The sequence below is a fragment of the Patiria miniata genome, unplaced genomic scaffold (genome assembly GCF_015706575.1).
Source record: "Patiria miniata isolate m_02_andy unplaced genomic scaffold, ASM1570657v1 HiC_scaffold_29, whole genome shotgun sequence".
Lineage (NCBI taxonomy): Eukaryota > Metazoa > Echinodermata > Asteroidea > Valvatida > Asterinidae > Patiria > Patiria miniata.
In genome coordinates, this window is record NW_024037068.1 from 8,317,986 (window position 1) to 8,343,473 (window position 25,488).

General features: G+C 40.5%; 1 protein-coding gene across 12 annotated transcripts in view; it reads right to left on the minus strand.

Annotated features, from left to right (window-relative positions):
• Nucleotides 1–3,434: 3,434 nt before the first annotated feature.
• Nucleotides 3,435–25,488, minus strand: part of LOC119735946 (anoctamin-4-like) — an 80,740-nt gene continuing 58,686 nt past the window's right edge. For 7 of the 12 annotated variants that reach the window (XM_038209914.1, XM_038209915.1, XM_038209918.1 and 4 more), the window contains 14 exons: nucleotides 25,022–25,084; nucleotides 22,889–22,963; nucleotides 17,672–17,836; nucleotides 16,761–16,797; nucleotides 16,004–16,115; nucleotides 14,735–14,789; nucleotides 13,582–13,679; nucleotides 12,186–12,325; nucleotides 10,862–11,014; nucleotides 10,228–10,280; nucleotides 8,891–9,090; nucleotides 7,471–7,570; nucleotides 6,405–6,589; nucleotides 4,512–4,764 (listed from right to left, as the gene is read on the minus strand). In XM_038209914.1, the coding sequence (XP_038065842.1) occupies nucleotides 4,752–4,764; nucleotides 6,405–6,589; nucleotides 7,471–7,570; nucleotides 8,891–9,090; nucleotides 10,228–10,280; nucleotides 10,862–11,014; nucleotides 12,186–12,325; nucleotides 13,582–13,679; nucleotides 14,735–14,789; nucleotides 16,004–16,115; nucleotides 16,761–16,797; nucleotides 17,672–17,836; nucleotides 22,889–22,963; nucleotides 25,022–25,084 (1,449 nt within the window). In that variant the 3' untranslated portion in view covers nucleotides 4,512–4,751. Of the gene's footprint in view, nucleotides 4,765–6,404; nucleotides 6,590–7,470; nucleotides 7,571–8,890; nucleotides 9,091–10,227; nucleotides 10,281–10,861; nucleotides 11,015–12,185; nucleotides 12,326–13,581; nucleotides 13,680–14,734; nucleotides 14,790–16,003; nucleotides 16,116–16,760; nucleotides 16,798–17,671; nucleotides 17,837–20,186; nucleotides 20,262–22,377; nucleotides 22,453–22,654; nucleotides 22,730–22,888; nucleotides 22,964–25,021; nucleotides 25,085–25,488 lie in introns of all 12 variants that reach the window. The other 5 variants (XM_038209917.1, XM_038209912.1, XM_038209910.1 and 2 more) reach the window with 4 other exon arrangements.

The window sequence follows — 25,488 nt, forward strand, 5'->3', positions numbered from 1 at the left end:
TAATAGGGGATTGTTAGTGTGCATGATGAACAATTCTAGAAACGAAATAACTCCTCAAATTTGGTAACTCGATCCATCATGGCCATTGCTCTCTGGTGTGTCAAGGGGTCTGCCCAGGGGTGTGGCCTACATTGCGCTCTCTGGCTGAACTACTGTCGTAGATGGCTGGTCTGAAGCTGTGCCATCCCTGTATATAGATCACATCAAATACTTTGTCAAATCTTCACAAGTCAACTACACGTCATCCATTCTCGAGTCAATAAATGAAGATCTTTGTCCAGCCCCTGTTTATACGGAGCTCTGGAAATACCAGATCATGACTTAATTTTTCCTAGGATGATGACATATTACTTGCAAGTTGACGACATCCTCTGATGAGATATTCAAAGGATGACGATATTCGGAAAGTAGAATGTAGACATCTTGAGATAATTTATTACGGGATGACGACATCCTGAAAGTAGAATGACGGCATCCTGAGATCCCTTCGAATGCTGTTTAGCGGAGTTATTACATGTAGAAAGAAATCCTCCTTTCAGGATGTCATCATCCCCTGATGAAGTTTCTCAGGTTGTCGACATCCTACGCATGGTGTCCGTCATCCCTAGATACATTATCGGAAGATGTCGACATCCTATTTTTACGATGTCATAATCCCGTGATAAAATATATCAGGATGTTGACATCTTACGTGTAAGATGTCCTCATTCCGTGAAGTTACCTCAGCATCTCAATATCTTGGATGGCACCTCCAGAGCTCCGTACCTGTTACTTGACATTATACAAATAATCCTGCTTCGAGCGGTATAGAAACTAGCCTACCGAGGCGATCCATGGAGAATTATATTTTTCCGCGAGGCGAAGCTGAGCTGAAAGGGGCAATCTTTTCTAGCACTTTTGCGTATGTTGATGACAGGTATGGTAAAGTTTAATAGGCCGAGACCTAATGACGTCATGTGCGCTTGCTGCTTTCCCATGTGGTACACGGTCCCTACTTCGTCTGGCGTCCCGACTTCGCTCCCATAGGAAAGCACATATGTACACCAGGCCATTACGTCATTAGGTCTTAGGTCTATTAAACAAGGGATATCAATTTCCTTTATACTGAGACCTTTAAATCACTCGTTGGCTGAAGAAAATGGGAAATCATTTCCAACTTATGAAAAAAAAAGACAATTGTATGTGTATAAGCAAAGTGGTTGCACTAGTTTTGGAACAAAATTGGGCAATTCTAAAACGTCCACCTACAAGAAGGCCTACCGGGGGGGGGGGGGGGGGATGGAGAAGGCAACTTTAATCACCACCTCCCCCTTCAAAAAAAAGGGGGAATCCACAACTTAAAAACAACATTACAAAAAGTAAAGAAAAAAATCAAAAAAATGCACTAACATAAGATAAAAATAAAATATACAAAATGCCACAAACAAACCACCATAACACAGCATGCTCTCTTGATTTGCTCGTCCAGTTGTATTATTCAAAATAAAATCAATACAAATACATGATACAAATTTAACGAAGCAAAAGAAAAAACCCTTGATACAATTCCACTACATATACATCAGCAGTCAACCAACAGATTATACAGTGCTCAACAAGAATTACTTCTAAATACCATTCACGACTACTTTAGGATGAAAGGAACCTCACTATTTAAACAGGTCAAGCAAATAGGACTATACAGTTAAAATAGAAATAAAAAATCAGTTTTTGTTTTCATTAATTAAATTTTTAAATATCAAGTATAAAATGGAACATTGGCTCAATCCAAATATCGTCGCGTCAGTGCAACAAGGTCGTAACTCGGATTTCTCTCATCTCTAATAATTCCAATTTTAAACTTTTGTGGCACCATGCAAATGTTTAATTGATATGAAACATGCATAATATAATATATTCTGCATTTTCCACATCAATGAAACCTTTACATGGTTCCACAAAAGCTTAAAATTTGAATTATTTGAGATGAGAAAAATCCGAGTTACGACCATGTTGCACTCACGTGATGATTTGCTTTAAGAACGCTTTCTGGAAGCAAATTTCTTCAAACCTTTACTCCCTGCCTAATTTTTTTACCCAAGAACAGAAGCACACAACCAATAGGAGAGTAAATACACATATACTGTTTCCAAAGGAAAAGCACACAACGTATAGAACCAAAATTTGTTTATAATTTGGAATTTTAGTTTACTCCTGAGCCCCTACGTCCATTTACTAAGTTGAAAACGAAACGCAAATTAACAGAAAGAAAATTGCAAAATCAGTAGCACCTACCAATGCACCCATGAACTGTGAATACAAAATAATCAAAAAAGAAAAAGAAAAGAGAAGGAATGATTATGTTACAAAATACTCAATTTTTAACTATACTTTACAGAATTAAAATCTGAAGAGGTACGTAATTAATTCGCGAGAAGGAATCGGGGAGATTTAACAAATTAAACAATTACAAAGAGTCTAGATTCATTTGTCGACATTAGATGAACTTCAGCTCCACAGTGAATTTCATATTCTGTGAAGGTATACAAAAATTGCATGCGAGTAATTTTAATAACAATACATGATGATGTATGTACACATTTCTTCATAAGACGTAATGAATATTATGAATTGAGAAGGGAACTGAAAAAGTTGTTAAATTAAAATCTTAAACTAAATGATATGTAAATGTCAATATAGCCGAAATGATAAAAATAGCCGAAAAACAGCTGGAAAAAAAGTGTAAAAAAGCTGAACTTTGGAAATCTCCTACACTTTTGTACACAGCAAGTGAGGGGTAAAAGCTGAAATCCAAAACAAAAAAAGCTGAAATCAGCTAAAAAGCTGAGATTTCACACCCCTGAATTTCTCAAACGATAATTTAAGAAAGGAAGTGTCTTGATTTTACCACCACAGGGCTTGACAGGGTGTATGACAAAACTTGAAGTGTGCCCGAATTTAGACTGGCCCCATTTTTGGAACGACGATTCACATTGCTGGACACAATCCAGAATGCAAGGAACCATACCAAGATACCAGTGTAAAAAAACAAACCCAAAAACAGAAACAAATTTAAAACGCTGCTTCCAAAGATCGTCAATGTCAACATCATTCCAAACTCTTAACGCATGAACATTGCGTAGTAACCCCCAAGTACACTTCCCTCAGATTTTGTATTGTAGAAGGCTTTGGCAGAAATGTAAATTGCTTGATCTACAATTAAAAATTGGCACTAAACTGCACTGAATTTGCAGCAACCATTGTCTGAATGCAAGGCGGTTATGTCGTAGAATGTAAAACTATATGCACGGGCCAGTAAAAAGCACAGCACCAACAGGCAAAAAGCAGGCAAATGTTTCAATTGCTATAAATGTCTTCTCCACACTGTTACATTAAACTGGTACCCCTTTTCCCCCTCTTTTTTTAACCTTATTTAAAGCTTTTTCAATAATGCTAATACATTGCTACATCATGCCCCTATTTTGCCTCACTATTTCTACAAAATCAATAAAGAGCATATACTGCACATTACATTGTAAATAGTCCAACTAAAAAAAGGATTATCAATATACTTACATTTACGATTGTTGGAAAGTTTAAAACTCATTACTAGCTCCCAAAACCCACATCACCAGTATCATTATTTACACGGTACCAAACATTGCATGTCTGCTAAATGAATCAGTTTGATAGATTTTTTTTTTCACGTTTTGAAGGCACACGATCTGCAAGGCCAACATTACCCGTTAAATACATGTGCATCCTTTGTTTTAAAGTTTGCCAGTAATTCATGCAAACTGGATATAACGGATAAAAAAACCACATGAATATACATTACAACCCAACTACACAACAAAGAACTTAAACAGTATTTATGATAACTCCATTTCATTTAAAAGTAGAACAAATATTCATGTTTCTTGCAACGTGAACTGCAGATGGCCTAGTTCAATATTGAAAAAGAAAAGCCCCCAGCAACCTATTCGCTTTTGGCAACATATCTCAGGAAAGTTCAATTGAAAACACAAGAAATCATTTGATTTTGCATAGACGCATCACTTATATTGGGTAAATGTGGGCAAGATGTCAGCGGAACTAGAATTCACACTAACAAGCTGTAACATATTGATTAACTATCAAATTTCAACGAAGTTTGGGGGATTTAAGTAGACCGGCTCCAAGCCTGGATTAATTTAGATCCATTTACATTTTTTTTTTTATAGCGGGCACTAGTTTTGCATAGACTTGAGCTGAAGAAGTTTGTTCATGAGGTCTGCTTTATATATATTTTTTTAACAATTATTACTCGGAGTTTCCCGAGAATCTATTTGATAAAATACAATAATAATTTCACCTTAAATTGCTGTTTGTAAGTTCCATCACAAAAACGGAACGCAGTGTCCGGAAAGCAAAACTTTACAGAATACACTTCCCATGCATTATGTATTCATTATGGAATGGGTATTTTAAAATATCTCGAGTATTCCGAGAAGTAGTTCCATATCCATACTATCCCTACTTGTATTGATATCTACAACCTGTTTATAAACCTAATCATGCAATATAAATATAACTGCGTATATCAAAAATATCCTACGGTAATCCCCAAACCCCCCGACACCGTCATCGAAGCTGGATTACATACGGATCAAAATTAACAAATATAATGTTTTCCACTGAAAGAGTATAACGATTAAAATACTAGCAGCTACAAATAATCAGATGATTGAGGAAAATTGGTCTTGGTGCCAACCGGTGTAGATATTTGAAGCTTACTGGTAACCGCTGGGAAACAAAAAAAGGAAGCAAAAGATGTGAACGGGTGAAATATCTACACGTCAAACAGGAAAGATACTGCAGGTATTGCAATCCCCCTGGCATACTGGCAGTATTTGTGATGCGATCAAGCTAAATGAGTCGTTTGTCGACCCTGGTCATTTTTTTTTTTTTTTTAACAGATTTGAAAAGAGCACAATCTTAGCATTACTGCTGTGAAAACCGCATGCAGGTACCATCTTTAATTAAAAAATTATGGAAGTTGGAACACCAAGATGAAGAAATGTGATGAAGTGATGTGATGAAGTGGCCCTATTTTGGCCTGAATCTCCAAATGAAAATTCCCGACAAACGACTCATGTAGCCTGATCGCATCACATTTATACAGTCAGTTAGTAAGCACACTTTTTGGCGTGCCTAACCAAAATCAACAATGACCTAAATTGAACCCTAGATGACCTTTGACCTCAAAAGTCTCACGTCATCTGAAGTCCCCCTACCCAAAGATTATTGTCACCAAGTTTGGTCGTGAGTGAAGTCTAACTTTTCATATGACAGCACTAAACAGTTAACCTAACCAAAATCAACACTGACCTCATTTGACCCCTGGATGACCTTTGACCTCAAATGTCTCAAGTCATCTGAGGTCCCAAACCAACAATTATTGTCACCAAGTTTGGTTGCGGTTGAAGTAAGACTTTTCATATAACAGCACTAAACAGTTCACCTAACCGTAATGGAACACACCGACACATAAGTTTGTTTATGGTGTAAATTGAGGATTTTCTATTGTTTCTCTTCCCTTTTCCTTTGTTTATACTCTACCTTTTTTAGCAACAGCTCTCATTGGTTTTGTACACATTTTCTAATCGAGGTCGTCCTCGAATTTGGTTCCTGTCCTCAATTAATCGATGAAGTTGCACGTGTGTGTCCTCGATTTACACCATAAACACGCACACACATACTGAAATTTGTATCCTTGTGGAGACATTTCTTTGTTCTCGTGTAGTAAAGTTTTCGAATTTGAAAATGAAATTTCAAAATGCTCTTATTTTAACCAGAATTAATTTCCTTGGCTGAAATTCGGACTTAATATCCCTTTTCTAAAACTCTTCAATTTGCGACAGATCAACCCGCCTTAAAATTCCTAGGTTTTGAGTAAAAATCCATATATCTATTTCGTGAAAACCTTGTGGAGACGTATTCATCTATAGAAATTGCCCTGTGGAGACGTTTACAATCTTTTGTTCCCTATTGTGTGCTTGTCTCCAGAGGGCACAGTGTATCAGATCACACAACGTCGCTGCTACCTGGTTTATGTGGACCTCTTTTGTTGGGAAGTCCACACAGTGAATGTAATGCTTGTTCACACCGACACACAGACGGAATACGCTATCGCAATATCTCCCTTTCTGGCTCAAAAGCCAGGGAGAACAAAATTACTTAAGTTATTAATAATTACTTTCATGACCCCTAACCCCTGACCCCCATTTGACCTTATCCTACCCTCACAAATGTTGGTACATTTATGTTTGGGACCACGAGCAATCGATCTGATTTAGAAGGAAAACAAAAGAAGCGTTTTTGAATGAGAAGGGCATTTTCCGTTGGGTTTCGTAGATTATACGTTTTAGGTTTTGTCATCTTACCTCGCTGAGGCACCTTTCTCGCCGTCGGGCATTTTGCTGCGACGCTTGGCAACCATGTCCTTCCTGGTTATCTCCTCCAGGGCCTGCTGGGCAAGGTAGTTCTCCCGTTTGATCTCGTTCTTGACGAAGTCCGGCATGTCGGGCACCATGTATTCAAGAGCAAACTTGACGATGAAGATCACGTGCTAGGGTAGAGATTTGTGTGGGGGAACAGGGTTGAAAAGTGTTCAACGTTTATTCGTGTAATTTAATAGTGTTCTGGTAATGAGGCCAAAGGGAGTGTCATGGCCTAGCCGTTAAGAGCACCGCACCAGACTCATGCTCTGGTGTTTCAGAGGCAGCAGAGTGTGGGTTCCAGCCCGGGTCTGGACACTTGTGCCCTTAAGCAAGGCACTTAACCATTATTGCTTCGTCTTTCGGATGGGACATAAAGCCGTAGGTCCCGTGTGTTGTGCAATGCAATGCACATAAAAGAACCCAGTAACACTTATCGCTAAGAGAAGGGGTTTGCCCCGGTGTTTTTGGCCTACTGTTAAAACTCCCCAGCGTGGCGTTGGATGGTCAAGAAGCGATGGGCTTAACTAGATTTTGCACAAAATATGATTGGCAAAAATGTACAAGTAATAATAATAATAATAATAATTTGGGGGGCTAATCATCCTCACTCGCAGCTGGTATGCTAAATTGCGAAGGACGCGGCTACAACGTGGTCGGGCCGCTGGCAAGTAAAGGCGCCTATGGCTGCCGGCCACATCGACCCATATATGACCACGGAGCACAGCCTGAGATCGAAAGTGTTTGATTTTTCCGGAGGGAGGAAAACCGGAGGGCCCGGAGAAAAACCCTCGTGGCACAGGAGAGAACCAACGCACAGCTCTACTCACATGCGATCCGCGACCAGGATTCGAACCATGGTCACCTTGGTGAGAGGCGAGCGCTTTACGCACAAGCCACCCATGCTACCCGAACAGTGTCAACATTATTACATAGTTGCGATACGACAAACATGAAAACGCTATTACAAAGTATCATTCACCCAGGAGCAGTTTGAAAAATCATCTTTTACCTCGTAGACCAGCACCAAGACGAGGCGCATGGCAAACACCTTCCAGTAATCAAGCTTCAGATCGAAGGGTGGGTTAGGTCCCAGGACAAATCCACGATACCTGTCAATCAAAACCACATTCACAAATGTTTAGTAGCTCAGAGCATGTCTGGTACCGGACTCTCATAGCTTAACCCTACTATATGCAAAACATACATTCTGTGTGCCAAGTTGTCCTCTTCAGTCCAAATCAAGCAAGTGACTGTTTTCAACAGTTAAGAGCTCCCAGCCTACATAAAAGCAGGCTCGTCTAGCTGTGGCCGTTTATGTACTTGATTCAGCTATGCTTTGACTGTAGGTGATTGATAAGCCAGCTGTGCCTACCACTTGAAATATGATCTGACTGTTGGTGACTAGGCTGTGTAAAAGGTATGGCAGGGGAAGAGGATTGAGTTTTCTGACTGTCTGTGTCTGTGATAGCAGGAGGGTTAATTAATAATCTAGGGGGTGTGCAAAATCGTAATAAAATTGGAGGATTCAGGACTGTTAGGGTATTACCATGAATACAACATTAACGGGAACAGGATGCAGAATGCCACCAAATGACTGTGTCAAATCAATAAATGATCCAAGCAAATTCACCGGAGCAATGATAACCTGTTACTTCCACAAACATTACTTCCTTGTATCTCTTCAGTTCAATAGTTATCATTTCTGCTCTCTTCGCCATCTTCAAGATCATCATCGTGATTCAAAAAGGCATTGCATTTTGTACAACTAAATATGAAATCTCTGAAGGAACGTGCAACATGTGATTTTTGTTGCAGTCGATCTCCACGTGCAACAGCCTTGATGAAGCTCTGCACGTGGCTACTAGTTTCAACCAGGTCATAGTGCTGAAACATATTTCCAGCTGTATACTACTCCAATCCAGGCTTACTTATGTGCATCTACTATGTAATCTTTACACCGACGACTAGTAGAACAGATTAAAATTGCGCTTGCAATACTGATGTCGCGGTGCTGTTTTCATCAACTTTGTTGAAATTTAATTTTTAAGAAAAGCAAACTTTGCGGGGGAAAGATCGTCAGAAAAATCGGATTTTCGGAAATAAATTGGAAAAAAGTCTGATTTCCCGTTACAATGGGAAAAGTGTCATATCCGCATCAAGATACCGAACAGGCTTATCGAAGCTTCCGTTGAATGATGTGTTGTCTGTCTGTTATGCATCTGATGCTACTTAAGCCTATACATAAGAGGCCTGAGTATGCGCAAATTGCACAAAAACTGGAAATGTAATTTTGGAAAGGTGCCCATAATATTAATATTGCAAACCTTTAATATTGCAAAACTTTCAGATTCAGGATTTCCCCAAGCAGATTTGGAAACGACCCCCCCCCCCCCCCCGAAAAAAAAAATGGGAGCCTGCTTTCTACGTACTTGCACAGCTCTACGCGTGTTCCGTTCAGGCCACCGTCAGCAAAGTCTGGGTAGGTGTCGATATCGGGTCCAGTACCCTCCTCGAAGAAGGTTGTGTTGAAGCTGGACAGCGTCCAGTCCACGTAGCCCTCTAACTTGTCGAACTGGTACTTGTAGACCTCACGGGAGATGAAGGACGATGTGAAAGCGATGACGCAGGCCTGCGAAAAAATGGGAGAGACTGGTCAGACTGGATCAAAACGCTTTATACGTGGGTTACGTCAGATATATGCACTTGTATTGCGGTGTCAAACATTAGTACGGAAACTTGTGGACTACGCTGAAGGAACAGAAGATGGGCCGCATGGCCAGTAAATGGGCTCCATGCGAGAACAAGAGAGGGCGTTTTTGACCGCTTCGAGAGCTTTATGGACGGGACACATCGCGTGCACACACTGGTTCGCACGCATGTAGCACAACGTACGCAAGACCAACTTTATTCTGAAAGCGTCTCTGCATTATTGCCGGGCACCTTCGGCAACGCATGCGAAAGGCTCTCCGAGTGATCTTTGCTTACTCGCCCTTTCTTACCGTTGAGGGGGTACTTGTGCGCGGAGCCCATAAGGATACACAAGGTTCGCGCATTGGTTTTGTGTGTATGGCAAGGGGTAATACTGTATTACATCTTAACCTGTATACAATCCCAGCCTTAAAGCTATAGTCCATCATTTGCAGCCATCCGAAAAAGTATCTGGCGTATTATTGTTGAAAAACATACTTGGTTGAAAGATAGTAAGGGGACTAAACTCCCTGTGAAATTAATCTTTCTGGCAAGCTATCATTTTAAAGTAATCAACGAAAGAAGGCCTTTCCAACGGTGCGTCTGAAGACACACCGTAGGAAAATTTAAATTAGTAGTTTGTTTTGTTATTCGGCGCAGCGCGCGCAAGCATTGGCACGACGCACAGGCGCGCGCGGTTGCTATAATTTGTCGGATAAGTGCATGACATCGCGTGTAGCTGCAATTCAAAACAATTCAAAACATGATTCAGCAACTTTTGATTTGAAATTGAGATCCTAAAATGCTGTTTTTCTCGGAATATACAGCTGAAGCTGAGCTGAAACTTCATCAGGTTAGTTGTTCAGTATCCTTCATTAGATTTTGAACACTTTTGTTGCTTCAAACGAACTAAATGCACAAATTACAAATGATGGTCTATATCTTTAAAGTAAAAGTGCCTGGGCTCTCTCTTGCCCAATCCTGCTAAGTCCTAAACACCTCTCAGCATCTTTTGAAGAAAATTATCCTTTGTTTTTTTTTCTCTCAGCAGATGTTTATTGTTAACAAATATACTTACATTAGACAGGACAGCGAAGTTGCCCACAGAAACAAGGATGGCGTACCAAGCACCTGAAATGAAGCAAGAGATCTTGTCAATTTCCTGATAAACCGTTTAGATAGAGAGCCCTCTCATGCGCACAGTGTGCATAAAGGTTCTAAACACGTGCGCATGTTTGCTCGAACTACGGCACAGCCGATGCACGTTACTTTGGACACTTCTTTGTTTGCCGGAATTATTTTTGCCGAAAATTTCCATTTTCGCAAAAGGCAAAATTTTCCAGCCAACCTCTGATATACAGCCAAATGCCGCAACTACTGATCCGCAAGAGTAAATTCAACAGTATTTGTACGATATTTCTTCCTGAAACCTTATATGTTTCAATACTGCGAGGTGCGCACTGGAGCCCAAATTGTACAATAGGCCTAGAACAAAAGGCCATGCACAGATCATTAAGATCAACACATGGTCCGCCTCCACAGACTTCACAGACGTTGTGTGTGTGTGCAAAAGACACAAGGGATGAGCGTGTTTAGACGTCACCCGGAGGCGAGTCCAGGCAATCTTGACGCTCTAACCCATCAGCTGTGCCGGTGTATAAAGACAGTCAGTGCGTGTTATCACGTCTTCCGATGCAAACTGGTGAACTCACCAATGTCCTGAGCCCTGGCGGCATACGGGCGGCGGAGCTGCGTGACAAACTTGTAGGCGTCCAGACGAATCTCCATCAGGTTGTTGATCAGTGCAAAGAACGGGGCCAACGGGAAGGAAGCCACAAAGATGGTCACAAATCCAAACTGGACAGCTGGAGATCAAAAAACCGGACAAAACAGAGATATGATTTGCGTTACATTTTTGTTGTTTTTGAGCAAGGGAAGGCGACTTTTAAAGCTGGAGTCCATCATTTGCAGCTATCCAAAAAGAAACTGACGTAATTCTTGTTGAAAAACATACTTGGTTGAAAGATAGTAAGGGGACTAAACTCCCTGTGAAATTATTATTTCTGGAAAGCTTTCATTTTGAAGAAATCAACAAAAGAAGGCATTTCCAACAGTGCTTCTTAAGACACACCAGAGGAAATTTAAAATAGTAGTTCGTTTTGTTTTACAGCAAAGTGCGGGCAAGCATTGGCACGACGCACACGCGCGCACAGTTGCTATAATTCGTTGGATCAGTGCGCGGCATCGCGTAGCTGCAATCGGCTCATTGAGAACGCATCTCGCACGCTGAATTCAGGCCCAATTCAAAACATGATTCAGCAACTTTTGATTTGAAATCAAGATTCTACAATGCTGTTTTTCTCGGAATATACAGGTGAAGCTTAGCTGAAACTTCATCAGGTTAGTTGTTCAGTACCCTTCTTTAGATTTTGAGTTCGTTTGTTGCTTCAAACGAACAAAATGCACAAATTACAAATGATGGACTGTACCTTTAAGAAGGTAACCGAGCCTAATGTTAATATGCTGAACTGAAATTTGAAATGAGCCTTAACCCTAACCGCCCTGAATCCTTAAAAAATCCTCTTTGCCAAAGTGGAGGAATTTGGAGGATTGAGGTTACATGACAAAAGTGCGTTACTGATTTTGTAGGATGCACTTTGTCAAGGTCTTGGGCCGGACCTTGTGTTGTTGATGCTCAGCCATGCATAAATATAGGCCTGGATTATGCTTGAAATCCTCCACACTGCTCCAGGATATCATGTGATCTGACTGCTGGTGACTAGCCTTTGTTAACAGTTTAGCAGGGAAAGTGGAAGTGAGTTTTGACTGTCTGTGACTTTATAAATATAAGAATAACCCGCAGACCACAAACAACGGCACATCACATAATGCATACTTCTATTAAGCCAAGAAGACTTTTTTTGGCATACAGCCTCATTCCTCCACGATCCTCCAAAAAGCCTGGTCGATTTTGGAGGATTAAGGAGGGTTAGGGTTATAATAGTACGATCCTTGCATTTGCCTGAGACTACTCACCCATCTCAAGGTATTCCTTGAACAGACCGCGAGGCCCTAGCTCAGACCGGTCAAAGTCCTTCTCCCACTGATCATAGGAGCCTTTCCCTGCCTTCTGCTCCTTACGGCCGGTGCGGGAACGCCAGAAATTCAGGATCAGTCTACCCAAAAGCAAGCACAAAAACAAAGGAAATTTGTGCATTATTTGATGATTGTCACTGCTGAGCTTTGCATAAATTTGTCCCTGCTTAGAATTACAAGAAAGAGAGAGTATTCCAATAATAATAATAAGAATAGCAGACATTTATATAGAAGGGTATCAAAGCGCTTTACAATTATTATTTTCCCCGTTTCAACGGACAAACACTCCTGAAACCTTCTCAACTCCCTGGGGAGCATACACGGCCGGTAGGCAGCCATTTCGGCACTCTTGGCTGTAATCAACCTCTCGAACAGTAACCAACTCTGCCGTCACAGGTACCCATTTACTCCTGGGTGGAGAGAAGCAATGAGTGACAAAGCGCCGTGCTCAAGGGCACACGCACCATAACCCCGGGCCGGACTCGAACCCACAACCTGCAGAATTACCCGCAGACCACAAAGTCAATGCTCAAGAGCACTAGGCCACGGCACTCCGCAATAAACTGAAAGATCGGATCTTCTCTCTAAATAACTGGCATATTTGCAGGGGTGTGAAATCTCAGCTTTAAAGCGGATTTCAGCCTTTTTTTGTTTTGGATCTCAGCTTTTTCCCCTCACTTGCTGTGTACAAAAGTATAGGAGATTTCCAAAAATCTGGGTTTTTTTTACATTTTTATCCAGCTGTTTTCAGCTATTTTTATCAGTGGTCACTCACACCCCTGATTTATATGCTAAGCCCAAATGTGCAGAGAACCAGTAATTTGCATTACATTTACCACATGAAATTTTAGCCGGTAACATCCCTTTCTGCGCTTAGCAGCATCATCACTCCTAAAAATATAACTTCCAACTCTTTTCAACTCTCAAAAATCAAATGATCTGTCTACAAAAGCCAAGATCAGGTCCAAACTAGGTTTTGCCCTTCACCGACGTATAAACACTGTATACTCAGTGTGTTACCTCCCGAGTGAAAGTTGGAGGAAAAAAATTCACTCGGGTGGGACTCGAACCCACGACCTCCTGCTTTCTAGTGCAGACGTCTTACCACTCGACCACCGAGCTAACGGGATCGGTTGGCCGGTCCGAATCTGATGTACATAGCAGCGGGTACCTGCTGGTGTTTATACGTCAGTGAAGGGCAAAACCTAGTTTGATTTACATTCCATCTTTAATATGAAAAGATCAGGTCAAATCTTGTGTTAGAATATGGCTTTTCACTTCTTAAAAAAAAAACACCCCAAATAATAAATAAATAAATAAATTGGGTTAAACTCACGGCAGGAAGATTTCAATGAAGTTGTTGAAGAACTGCTTGCCGCACATGACAATGGCCAAGTTGACGAACAGTTCCTGGAGACATCCCGCTGGGTCACACTATCGATTAAATATCATTTATATATCGATTAAAGGGAAAATACAACATTTGCAAATATTAAAAAATAAAACTACCAAATCATTTTGAAATACCTTGCTGGACTGTTAGTGAATGACAGTGTAAAGCATCCTGTAAAATCATGGCACCTGGTATACTGTCATTTTCAAGAAAAGTGGTATTTTTGTATCAATTTCCAACGCTGATCGGCCGACCAGTGTTGGAAAAAACTGGCTTTTTTTCAAATACTGGCCCCAATTGACCATCGCACTTGTTTGCAATCGATTACACACCTATGAACGGGTACAAGCCAGCTAGACTGGTTCCCTGACCTTACAATTCCCCAATGTATGTAAACTGCTCTGTTTCTTCTTAAATGGAGTCAGGGAACCAGACTACAGGAAAATGATTGGTTTTCTTGGTTTTTATAGCATTTTTGAACCCAAAACCTCAAAAAAGTCAGTGTAACTATATTTGCTATATATTTCCAACCCCCCAATTCCATCCATTTCTGAAAATTACAGCAAAAGCAAATGATGTTTATTCCCTTTATGCCAGTCAAACATGAAATTTAGGCATTCGTGGCTGCCCAATAATGTATGGTCATGTGGTCAAGATAAGTGCAAAGGAAAAACAAACTGTATGGTAAAAAAAACCCAATGAAATATTGATATATTGGTACAGTACACAGTGAGTTAAAAAAAAGAAAGAAGAAAACCCAAATGTCGGGACCATTGATTTAGTGAAGTTCTGCATGTAGCACTTTCAAAATCTAGGACATGAAAGCCCAATTCATAAGCTTTCGTTTAGTGCAAGAATCATTCAAATCCACTCACATACTTTTCAAGTTACAGAATTATAAACACAACAACCGTTTTGAAGTTCTGTCTATGGATCACAAAAAGGTAAGTGTTCTTTCAGCAGAACGAAAACAAATCACATGGGGGTGTGTGTGAATTGTTTTCGTATTGCGGAAAGAACGCACAGCTTTTTGTATATAAATTTCTATAAATGGCGCCCTCTTTTTGTCATGCATAAGAGTTCCTGGGACACTCACCTCCTCTTGACGCAAGCCAAACACTTTGCCGTATTCACTCGGATTTCCAGGAAAGCTACAGATTCACAAAAAACCAAAAACAAAACAAGATGCTTAAAATCAACAATAAATAACCTCCAACAAAAGAGGCGGCAGCCCCAAATTACCCAAGGCTTATTTTTTCATAGCTCGTAATTTGTATAATATAAAAACACAACCACCGACCAAAGGAGAGTCATGGCCTACCGGTTAATAGGACCACACCGGACTCATGCTCTGGTGTTTCAGAGCCAGCAGAATGTGGGTTCGAGCCCGGGTCTGGACACTTGTGCCCTTAAGCAAGGCACTTAACCATTATTGCTACAGATGGGACGTGAAGCCGTAGGTCCTGTGTTTTTGCACGTTTAAAACCCAGTAACACATCGCTATTAAAGAAAGGGTTCGCCCCTGTGTTTCTGGCCTCCTGTTAAAAATCCACAGCGGAGTATTCCGGAGAAGATGCAACCAAGTACACTGTTTATTTAGGGAAAGCAAAACATTTTCTAATAGAGCAACTCTGTTCAGTTTTCTATGACATTTGTGTTCAATGGCATAGAATTTTTTTTTTTGTGGTCTTTAACGTGAACAAAAACTTATACAGCGGACAGAGAACAAAATTCAATGTTGCACATATTTGTGCGGGGTGTAATGAAATTTTCTTCCAAAATTTCTAGAAAATGTTATCAACATGAAAATTGTGTGGGAGGGTCCAGTTAAGAATGATTTTTTTTTTTGGGGGGGGGGGTTGCGTCTTTTAGTAACAACTGTTGCAATGTCCCTCACAAACTGAACTCTAGTTAATAATAATAATAATAATAATAATAACAATCGGCATTTAAGGACGCTCTTATTAGTAAACTAAATCACAGCGCTTACAGTATTATTATTACCCCTGATCATTGGGCCAATTAAACATTCCAAATACCATCTCAGCTCCCTGGGGAGTATACAGCTGGATGCTGCCTGTTAGGCGCAAGCAAGCTTATTCAATCACAATAACCATCTCTGCCCTCACAGGTACCCATTTACTCCTGGGTGGAGAGAAGCAATGAGTGACAAAGTGCCTTGCTCAAGGGCACACGCACCATGACCCCGGCTGGACTCGAACCCACAACCCGCAGCTTTACCCACAGACCACGAATCCAGTGCCCTTAACCACGAGGCCACAGCACTCCACTGGTCCTATCTAAGTGCAGAACCACAAAGATTGTGCATCCCAACCGTGCCAGGTCTGAGCTGGCTTATGCTTACCTTCCTTTGAAGAAGGCCACGTAGAACGACGAGGAGTAGTAGTTGACAAAGGCAAAGAAGTACATCTTGAAGGTGTAGCTGTCCTCATACTCCGTCTCTGTACGGTGCAGCTCTGAAGAAAAAACCAAACACAAACACGTCTTGAATCAAGTTATTCTCAATGGAGAGGATTTTTGTCTCCTCTGCGTGGGATGGCGGTCCATCGCAGGTTACTCCACGGCTGGTACCCATTTTACGGCTGGTACCCATTTATATTCCTTGGTGAAGAGAGGCTTGTCAGAGATAAGTGGCTTGCCCAAGGACACCACACATTGCCAGTGGCTGGATTTGAACCACGGACACTCCTATCAGCAGTCCAAAACCTCATCTGCTGAGCCACGCGTTCCTCTAATGGTGACATAAACTGCTGCTCGTTTGGGTACCGATTAGCCAGCTGACTTGGTCAAGCTTGTGATTTGGCGCTTAAGGCACAGGCTCTTAATAAGCAGTGGTAGTGGGTTCAAGTCTGTGAAGTTTTGTCTGAACAGCTTTAAAGACCGAAACACTGAGAAAGAGCAGCTCGTGAAAATCTTTGGTAAGGGGCTTACCCCTGTTATTAAAGAAAACCGAAATAGTAGAATTATGTAGAAAAGTGTCGGCCGAGGATTTTGGAACCTGCACAAATTTGTACAAATATTGACATTAAGACATACCGGTACATTAAAAAACCAGCTTTTATCTAAAATGCAAAACAAATGTTAAGCAATGGAAAACTTACCAAGATCTGTCAGCCAAGTTGCAATTCTGTCATACAGCTGTAACAAGTAAAAAAGGAATTAACAAGTTAACCCACGTGCATTTGTCCCCCAAGTTCTATAAAGTACACAAAAGAACACATTCAAAATACAAACTACAGTGAAATCTCGATAAGTCAAATTCCGATAACACGAAAACTCTGTTAGCTTGAAGTGCGAACTTATTCCCATCAAAAGAATAGCAAATTGTGTATAAACATGCCCGCACTTACTCGAAATTTTGGACCAGAAACTCGGTTAAATCGAACTCGAAACCAGGTGCAAAAATAAAATTGCATAATTAGGGGGCAGAAGAAACTGGAATCTTTTTGTTAAGTTTAGAAATCTCCAAAGACCCAATCAATAAACCCAGACAAAGATATGGGCTCCGTGCGCCGACAAAAGAGGGCACCCTTTTACCTAGCAACAACGCCCCATGGGCGGGACATTTCGCTGGTTGACGCGCACTGTTCCTTGTGTGCGATGCACGTACACCAGGGAATTTGTACTATGTCCACGCAGTGGCCGCGCTTCGCGGCAAATGAATTGCAGTCAGGCAAGATGGCGTCAGTCGGTCACCCCCAACTATACTCTCTTTGCCGGTGAGGGGGTACTTGTGAACGGAGCGGATAGAAAAGCAACAAAGAGACTACTAGCGTCCTTAGTATCCTTGAAGCAGCCTATTCACTGCGGCTAAATGAACTACATGTATGACAGTACCAAAGTCTTTTCATGCGGAGATGCAACGCACATGATGCCATTGAGATTTGACTCCAGCCCGTACATTGTAAACCCCTGACACCCCTGTTGGCTGTGCCCTTTACACGACTGCGGAGGCATGGCTGCGGTTGCCCGAGCCTAACAGGTTCAACTGAGCAATTTTGTTTGATCTTACGTTCTGCAGAACCATGATGACCACCAAGCTGATGCAGGAGGCGGTGATAGAGGTGATGATAGATGCCTGGGAGCTGATGAAGGCATCGCCCGACGCTGCCACGGCCGTCTTGATGGCAATACGGTAGACGATGACGCCCACTACTGCAGCCAACACTAGGAATATCTGACCGTTACCGCGGAAGGGGCAAAAACGGGGATAGAATTGATTGGTATCAAGAGTAACACACGGCTGAGCAAATTGTGCCCAACGCCACAAACTGAATCTGGATGTGAAGGCAACGGATATCGGTTTGTTGTCTTGAGTCAATCTGTTGTTGTGGTATATTGGATACGAAATCACCCGCCAAAAGAGGGCATTATCAAAAGGAACCGCTAACGAGAATCTTGAAGCCCTTAAGTCATGCACATGCACCTGTTTTGCCTACTAAATGCAGCGCCCATGCAACACCACACATGTTAGCTTTGAGCCAAGCTCCGAAATTTCAGCCAGTAGCAAACAAGATGCTACCAGACTTTTGCGCAACTTCGTGGCAGTTCGATTGTCGTAGGTAGGACACGTGCAGCACAAAATTGACCACTAGTGCAGGCGCACTAGTTTCCCCCCATTCTTCAGGGGGAGAGTTTACAAGATTCCCCGAGACATCGTTGCGATAACAGTTCGGTGGCGATAGCGAATCATTGTGAGAACACTCTCTGGTGGGTGATCGCGTATCCAATATACAACGTTTTGACCCAACACGATCAATTTGTGTTGTCAGTGACGAAACAAGGGAAACAAACTGTGGGTTATACTCACATTGAATCTCAAAATCACATTGAATCCAAAAGTCAACAAAGAGTGAAAACATCCCTGCCAGTGTACTAAAGCTTATTATTATGTAGTAAAGCACCAACATCTTGAAATGTTGAGTGTTTAGGGCTGCAACCCTGACGGTGTAGCACAGGCCTCACTTGTTAAAGAGGTTGTGGAATGCTCGAAGACATTTCCGTCATTTTTTCGGGTATATGTAGCCTAAGGTGTGATGAAATAAAAACGACTATTGTGTCTGTCATGAAATGAGTACAAAAGGTACTTTTGAGAGCTGTTTTTCAGGTCCTGTTTCGACCCGAGCGTGCAATTTGTGTAAAAGTCGTTGTTGGGGGCAGCAAACAAAACATAGTAAATCGTGATGTAATAAACAGGACTCCCAATGCAGCGTAGTATAAACGAGTCCTGTTTATTTCTGATTTTAGTTGTTTTGGACAAGGCATCACAACTGGTATCAAACAAATAGAACACACATCTTTTATCTCTGTAACTGAAAATAACAATGTTTATTTTAGTGTGTTCTTTTCTAGTACAAGATGATTGTGTTGTTTTGCTCAATGATATTGATATGATGCTGAATGCATTTTCATCATTATAAAGCCATTTTTCAAAGGTAAAATTTGAATGCGTATCTATGTGAATATAACCCACTTTTACTTAATAAAGCTTGATTTTTTTCTCTCTTTTGAACGGGGTTCATATGATACTGAAAAGTACCTTCTAAGTTTTCATACAAATTTTCTAATTTTTTTTCTCAACTTCGACATCTTTTCTGTTCTATAAAGCGACAGGATAAAATGTACCCCATTTAATGTTCACCAAGTTTTTCAGTATGTACATGAACCCTGTTGCTCTACTAATTATGTAAAACAACAAACCTTTTCAGATGTTAGTGTAACGGTTTAATACAAATTAATTTATAGTTGGCCACATGCAGAAATATTTAAGTATATCATCTGTGGCCTCTCCCACAATCGAAAGTAGGTTTTTTTTTTACCAAAGATGATATACACAAATACTTTTTTATATGGCCGCATTGATACACATCATTAGTAAGGTGGTAAGGCAGCAAAGAGCAGTGAGCTAGCAGTTAGTATGGAAAGGTTACACCAAAAAAAAAAAAAAAAAAAAAAAAAACAGTTCACAAATTAAATTCTGGGACTTTTGAAACTTGACAAATTTAATCTCTTGAGGCCGGTAAACCTTGTTTTAGTGACACTGGTTCAGGGTATCTTATGAAGTCCAAATTCTGAAGTAAAAAAAGACATTTTTTCTCATGATACAATTATTTTATCATTGCTACAGGTCTTAACCATTTGAAATTGCCAATGCTAAACAAGGGTTTTTTTTTCATATAGTCAATTAAGAATGTCAGTTTATTTGGAACAAACATTCCTGTGACGAACATCTAGCTGATTGCCTTCAATATTCAGTGCAATGTGCAAGTCTTTTCTTGCGCAAAAAAAAAAAAAAAAAGTGATAGTAATAATATTTGACTAATAAATTTGAAAATAATATTTCCCCTTTTGGCGATTTATCCTTTCTTGTTCAAGTCTGTTAAACGTCTGAAGTCAACTTGTAAAACAAATTGAATAGTGACCACACATCAATTCATATCTGAAATTAATTTGTCGTAAGTTTTTTGGTTTATAAAAACACTGACAAGACGGACACAGAGGTCCAAATAAAACACATTCCAACTTACGAAGAAGAGAACAAAAACAACACCGGCCATAAATCTCGGGAAGCGAGTTTGAAAGGTGACGTGAGGCTCTTCGTCCTAAGGTTCAACAACCAAAGCATGCAGAGGTGTTGGGAAGAGTGGAGAGAAGCAAGGCAGGACAACAGGTGGTTGGGTGCCGGGGGTTAATATAAAAAGGGGTTAGACAACAAGTTGAAAAGTGACATTCCAAAAGCAGAGAGAACGAAATGTGCAGAGAGAGGTCAGTTACTGTCATTCCTGATAATTATAGGGTTTTTGTACTGACTGCATTAAAAGCATTTGAAGGCTAATGCCCGATTCAAAAAATACTACACACTGCAAAAACAGAAAGTCCACACTCACTGGAGGGGACATAATTTTGAATTACTTGTTTCTCTTGAACATTTGGTTCAAACTTTGTGCCTGTCAGTCCAAACGGCCAAAATTTGCAGGTTTTGACAGTAACCCCCAAAATTAAATAAACTGGCATCCTGGAGTTGTCACAGGCAACACTGAAATAGAAAAAAAAAAACAGTTGCAAGAAGAATTGACAGGTTAGTTTTGTTGTTAGTAGGGCTTCAAATAAAAGAGACGACTGCAGAAAAAACATGCTATCCTTGTGATTGTCATACATGTGCGAAGCTGTCAGAAAGAGGACGTATTTATTTCCAAACCTACTTTTCAGCTTTTCAAAAATGTTGACAGAATTCTTTTTAGACCTTTTCAAAGCAAGTTCTGATGGTTCGTCAAAATTATGCACGGCACCAGTGTGCAAATGCACAATGCCAAGTTCCTTTAATTGTGTCTAAAATATTCCTCTCATATACATATGCAGCATGATATGCGACAGAGGGACCCCTAAACCCCCACCCCCCAACCGCTCTTTTGTGTTGGTCATTGTGGTACCAGAATCTCAGGAATTCTTTCGCGATGTCTAGGGGGGGATGTGTTAGCAAACATAGTCTAGGGTGTGTTTAGGATATAGGGAGATTGGGGGTACCCCTCTGTCACATATCGTGCTGGGTATACTCATATAGAGGAAATCAAATCTGTTCAGAGGAAAGACATTTTCAAATGCTTAGCCAGCATACATGACAACCACAAGTGAAGATTGGTACACTGAAAACAGGTCCAACACGTGCACAGGGAAAGAGTAGGGTCAGGGCGACAGTCCTGTGCAAAAGGTCAAAGGTTAACATCGCAGGTTATTGACAAGAGAGAGAAGCTCAAAGACACTACTGCCACAAACTAGGAGTAAAAAAGTAACCGTCGTCATACAACAGCGCCCCCTATAGACAGTGCAGAAACTCATACCACAAGCTTGTATGTTAATCGGCAAAGCGGCAGAAGTACATGTCCAGGCTTAGAGAGGCATTCTCGTGGAAGTTATCAGTAGCATTCAGTAGCATTCAATAGCATTAAAAAAAATGGACAGTGTATTGTGACAAGACGACAGAGTTTCTCTGAAACAGGGCAAAGTTTCTAGAGTTGAAATGCAAATGACAGACGAGTGTTTCCATATTAATCTATTTAAAATACTGAACGTAGATGGATAGCTTTCATAAAGTTATTCAATGTTGTTTTTAGAATCTTTGGCATCAATGTTGAAGATGACATTTTGGTTCAGTCTGATTGAACAGCTGGTTTGAAATTCAACGGTTATAAATCAAAAAAAAACAAAAAACCTTTCACGATCTGTTTTAATACTTGCGTCAGTGCAACAAGGTCATATCTCCTAAAATGGCATAAATGCAAAACAGATGTTTTACAACGTCAAAAGGTTGTAGCTCACTTAAAATAACCTGGATGTACATGCAAAGTCAAAGGATGTCGAGATACGCCCTTGTTGCACAGAACGTATTCACGCGCGATATGACTTTGCTGCAGAATAGCGTTACGACCTTGATGCTCTGACGCGACAAAACTATTGAAAATCGAAACATTTGATTTGCCTCAAAATCACATAAAAAGTCTCATGTTTGTGATGCAAGGTTATATGAATGACAGAATTCAAAAAAAAATTTGAAAATTTCATGACTCTCCTATCAAGGTTTTCTGCACACCACATTAACTTTAGAGATTTTTGATTGCCCATTTGCTTCTGTTAGCCAGAGAACTTCTTGCTTGTCACACTGTTCCACCGTCCAACCTTTATGGGTTTTTTTGTTACGGTTACGCATGAGGCTACTCTCACCATGAACAATATTGACAGAATAGATGCAGTGATACGGGGAAAGCGGCGGCGTAGCTTGACGTAGGGCTCCGGAACCTGGTGTCCCGGGTGGAAGTTAACAAACGCCAGGGCCAAGGAAAATGATTGGCAACAAGTAAGAGAAAAGACAGGCGTGGTTAGTTTTCATCTCTCTCTTTTTTTTTTTTCTTCACAAGAGAAAAGACAGGCGTGGTTAGTTCATCTCTTTTGTTTTTTTTGCTTCTTCACCGACGTTTTTCTTGTTCAGCACGTGCCTCACCATGAACATAATGGATACGACCGAGGCCATGAAGCGCGGGAATCGACGAGCAAACTTGACATACGGCTCGGGCAGCTGCAATTGAAAAGTTACTGTTGTTTTCAAACGGGGGTGGGATTGGTGTTAAGTGAAAACTAAATTAATTTTTTGGGGAGGGAGTAAAGTGGTTACACAAGTGTTAAACACACATATCCAAACAACTACAGCCATCCAGTGTCGGGCTTTCAATCTCACCATGAAGACGATCCCTAAGACGGACGCCATGAATCTTGGAAATCGACGGTAAAACTTAACATAGGGTTCGTACAACTAGGAAAAGAAGACATTATTCCACGTGGGCAAATAGAATGGAACAATTAATAGTAATAATAACAATAATATAAACTTATAAAGCGCTGGTATCTAGATAAGCCTATTCACTGCCCTGGGGTCCGAGTGAATTAAAGGGAAGATACAACATTTGCAAACATCAAAAGAACGAAACGATCAAATTATCACGAAATATCTTACTGGATGGTTAGGGAATGACACTGTAAAGCACCCTGTACTCGTGGCTCCTGGTGTGCTGACATTTTCAAGACAAATGGTATTTTTCCAACGCTGGTAGGACGACCAGCATTGGAGGAAACTGGCTTTTTTTTTCAAAAACTGCTCTTAATTTTTCATAACTAGTTTTCCTCCATTTTCTTTGTAATTGATTTCACATCTGTGAAGGGGTGCAAGCCTGCCAGACTGATTATCTGACTTAAGTTGACAAACTGCTCCGTTTCATCTAAAGTGGGGTCAGGGAACCAGACTCCAAGAACATGACTTTTTTTTGTTGGTTTTCCCAGCATCTTCAAGCCCAAAACGTGAAACAAGTCAGTTTAATAATATTTGCTATAACATTCTAATCCCCCAATTACATTTACTTCTGGAAACTGCAGCAAGAGCAAATGTTGTACATTCCCTTTACAATGATAAGCTTGAATAAAGAGGTAAGTTTTTAAAACAAGCTTTAAAAGAGTCAAGGTCAGGAGGCCTTTATTGTTGCGGAACCACAATCATGCTGGGGGAAAACAACCACCCCAACTCATCAATTTGTCCGACTCAAAAATTGTATTAATATTTTTTTTTTCCATCCACAAGTAATTTAAATTGTCGAAGCACAGCTGAGACTAAGCAGTATGCACAGCTCCAAAATGTTTGGACTTCAAAACAAAAATCCACATTATGGAATCGCTTTGTTTCAAAAGAAATGTAAAAGTTTTGGGATGATGAATGAGGAATAACTGGGGAAAGAGAATCGTAAGTGAACGGAAAAAAGGGCAGAAATGAGATGAAGTTCTGTTGATGAAGACAGTACGCTCAACGTTGGCTTCCTAATACAAAACAAAAGCATTCGGTTAAGTCAAATGAAAGCGAGGGGCAAATAATCATGTCACATGGTCCAGTATTTCTCTTAGATAAAAGGTGTCCTGGAAAATTGTAGATTATGTTCAGCAGTACATATTTCTTTCAAGTTATTAAAAAATAATCTCAGGTCGGGACAATACTCAGAGACTCAGTCGATCAATCAATCGGTGAGTCAGTCAGTTGGGGAGGGAGTCAGTCAGGGAGTCAGTGGCTCAGTCAGAACAACTGGCTGGTCCTTAGAGACCAGCAAAAACTAGAGGCGTAAACATTTTCAGATTATTGTTGTCTTTCTTTTAGGAATAACCATGGTCATTGCTAAAGACATCTGTGTATCCAAATATCATGAAATGTGGAGGTACATTTGTAGATTATAGTTCAAGAATATTTTGGAAGGTCAATTGAAAATCTTCTGACTTGGAAGGCCACTTTTACTCTTTTTTGTGGGGGGGGGGGACTATGACAAATGTAACAACCATTCAGGGGCATCACTATGTATTCTCCAAACTCCGACAGGATTCTTGCATAAATTTCTCTTTTTATTTGATTTTAATAGCTTCTGAGTAATTTTTGCTTCAAATATTGTTTTTAGAGTCAGTCAGTGGCTCAGTCAGAACAACTGGCTGGTCCTTAGAGACCAGCAAAAACTACAGGCATAAACATTTTCAGATTTTTGTTGTCTTTCTTTTAGGAATAACATTTGTAGATTATAGCTTGAGAATATTTTTGAAGGTCAACTGAAAATCTTCTGACTTGGAAGGCGACTTTTACATTTTTTTTTGGGGGGGGGGGACTTTGACAAATTTAACAACCGTTCAGGGGCATCACTATGTATCCTCCAACCTCTGACAGAATTCTTGCATAAATTTTTCTTTTTATTTGATTTTGATAGCTGCTGAGCAATCCTTGCTTCGAATATTTTTTTTTAGAGTGACCTGTTCTCTAGTTTCAAAATGATTATAACGTAAGACGTACCTTGGTGATTGGGTTGACTCTCTTGTCTGGGGCAAGAGCTTCAAACTCGGGCCGGCAGTTTTCCTGAAAAACAAGTCATTGAAAATAATCAGAAAAACAAGATTTTGGCGGAAACCCCCCCCCCCCCCCCCCCCCCCGGAGATTAACGTTGTCATTTATTAATTGTTACACTCAGCCTGAAAGGGAACGCGAACGCGAGTGTGGCATCATGGCAAGTATCGGCGCTGCAACTTTGCAAAAAATTGAACGCATTTCAATTCAGAGAATTGTTGTGGCAAATGTTTCAAGATGTCAAAGACGCTTATAAATAAAAAGGCATATAGGATCATTTGCATTAAAGGGAAAATACAACATTTGCAAACATCGAAAAATAAAATGACCAAGTTTTTACGAAATACCTTACAGGATGTTGGTTAATGACAGTCTAAAGCATCCTGTAAAATTATGGCACCTGGTGTGAAGTCATT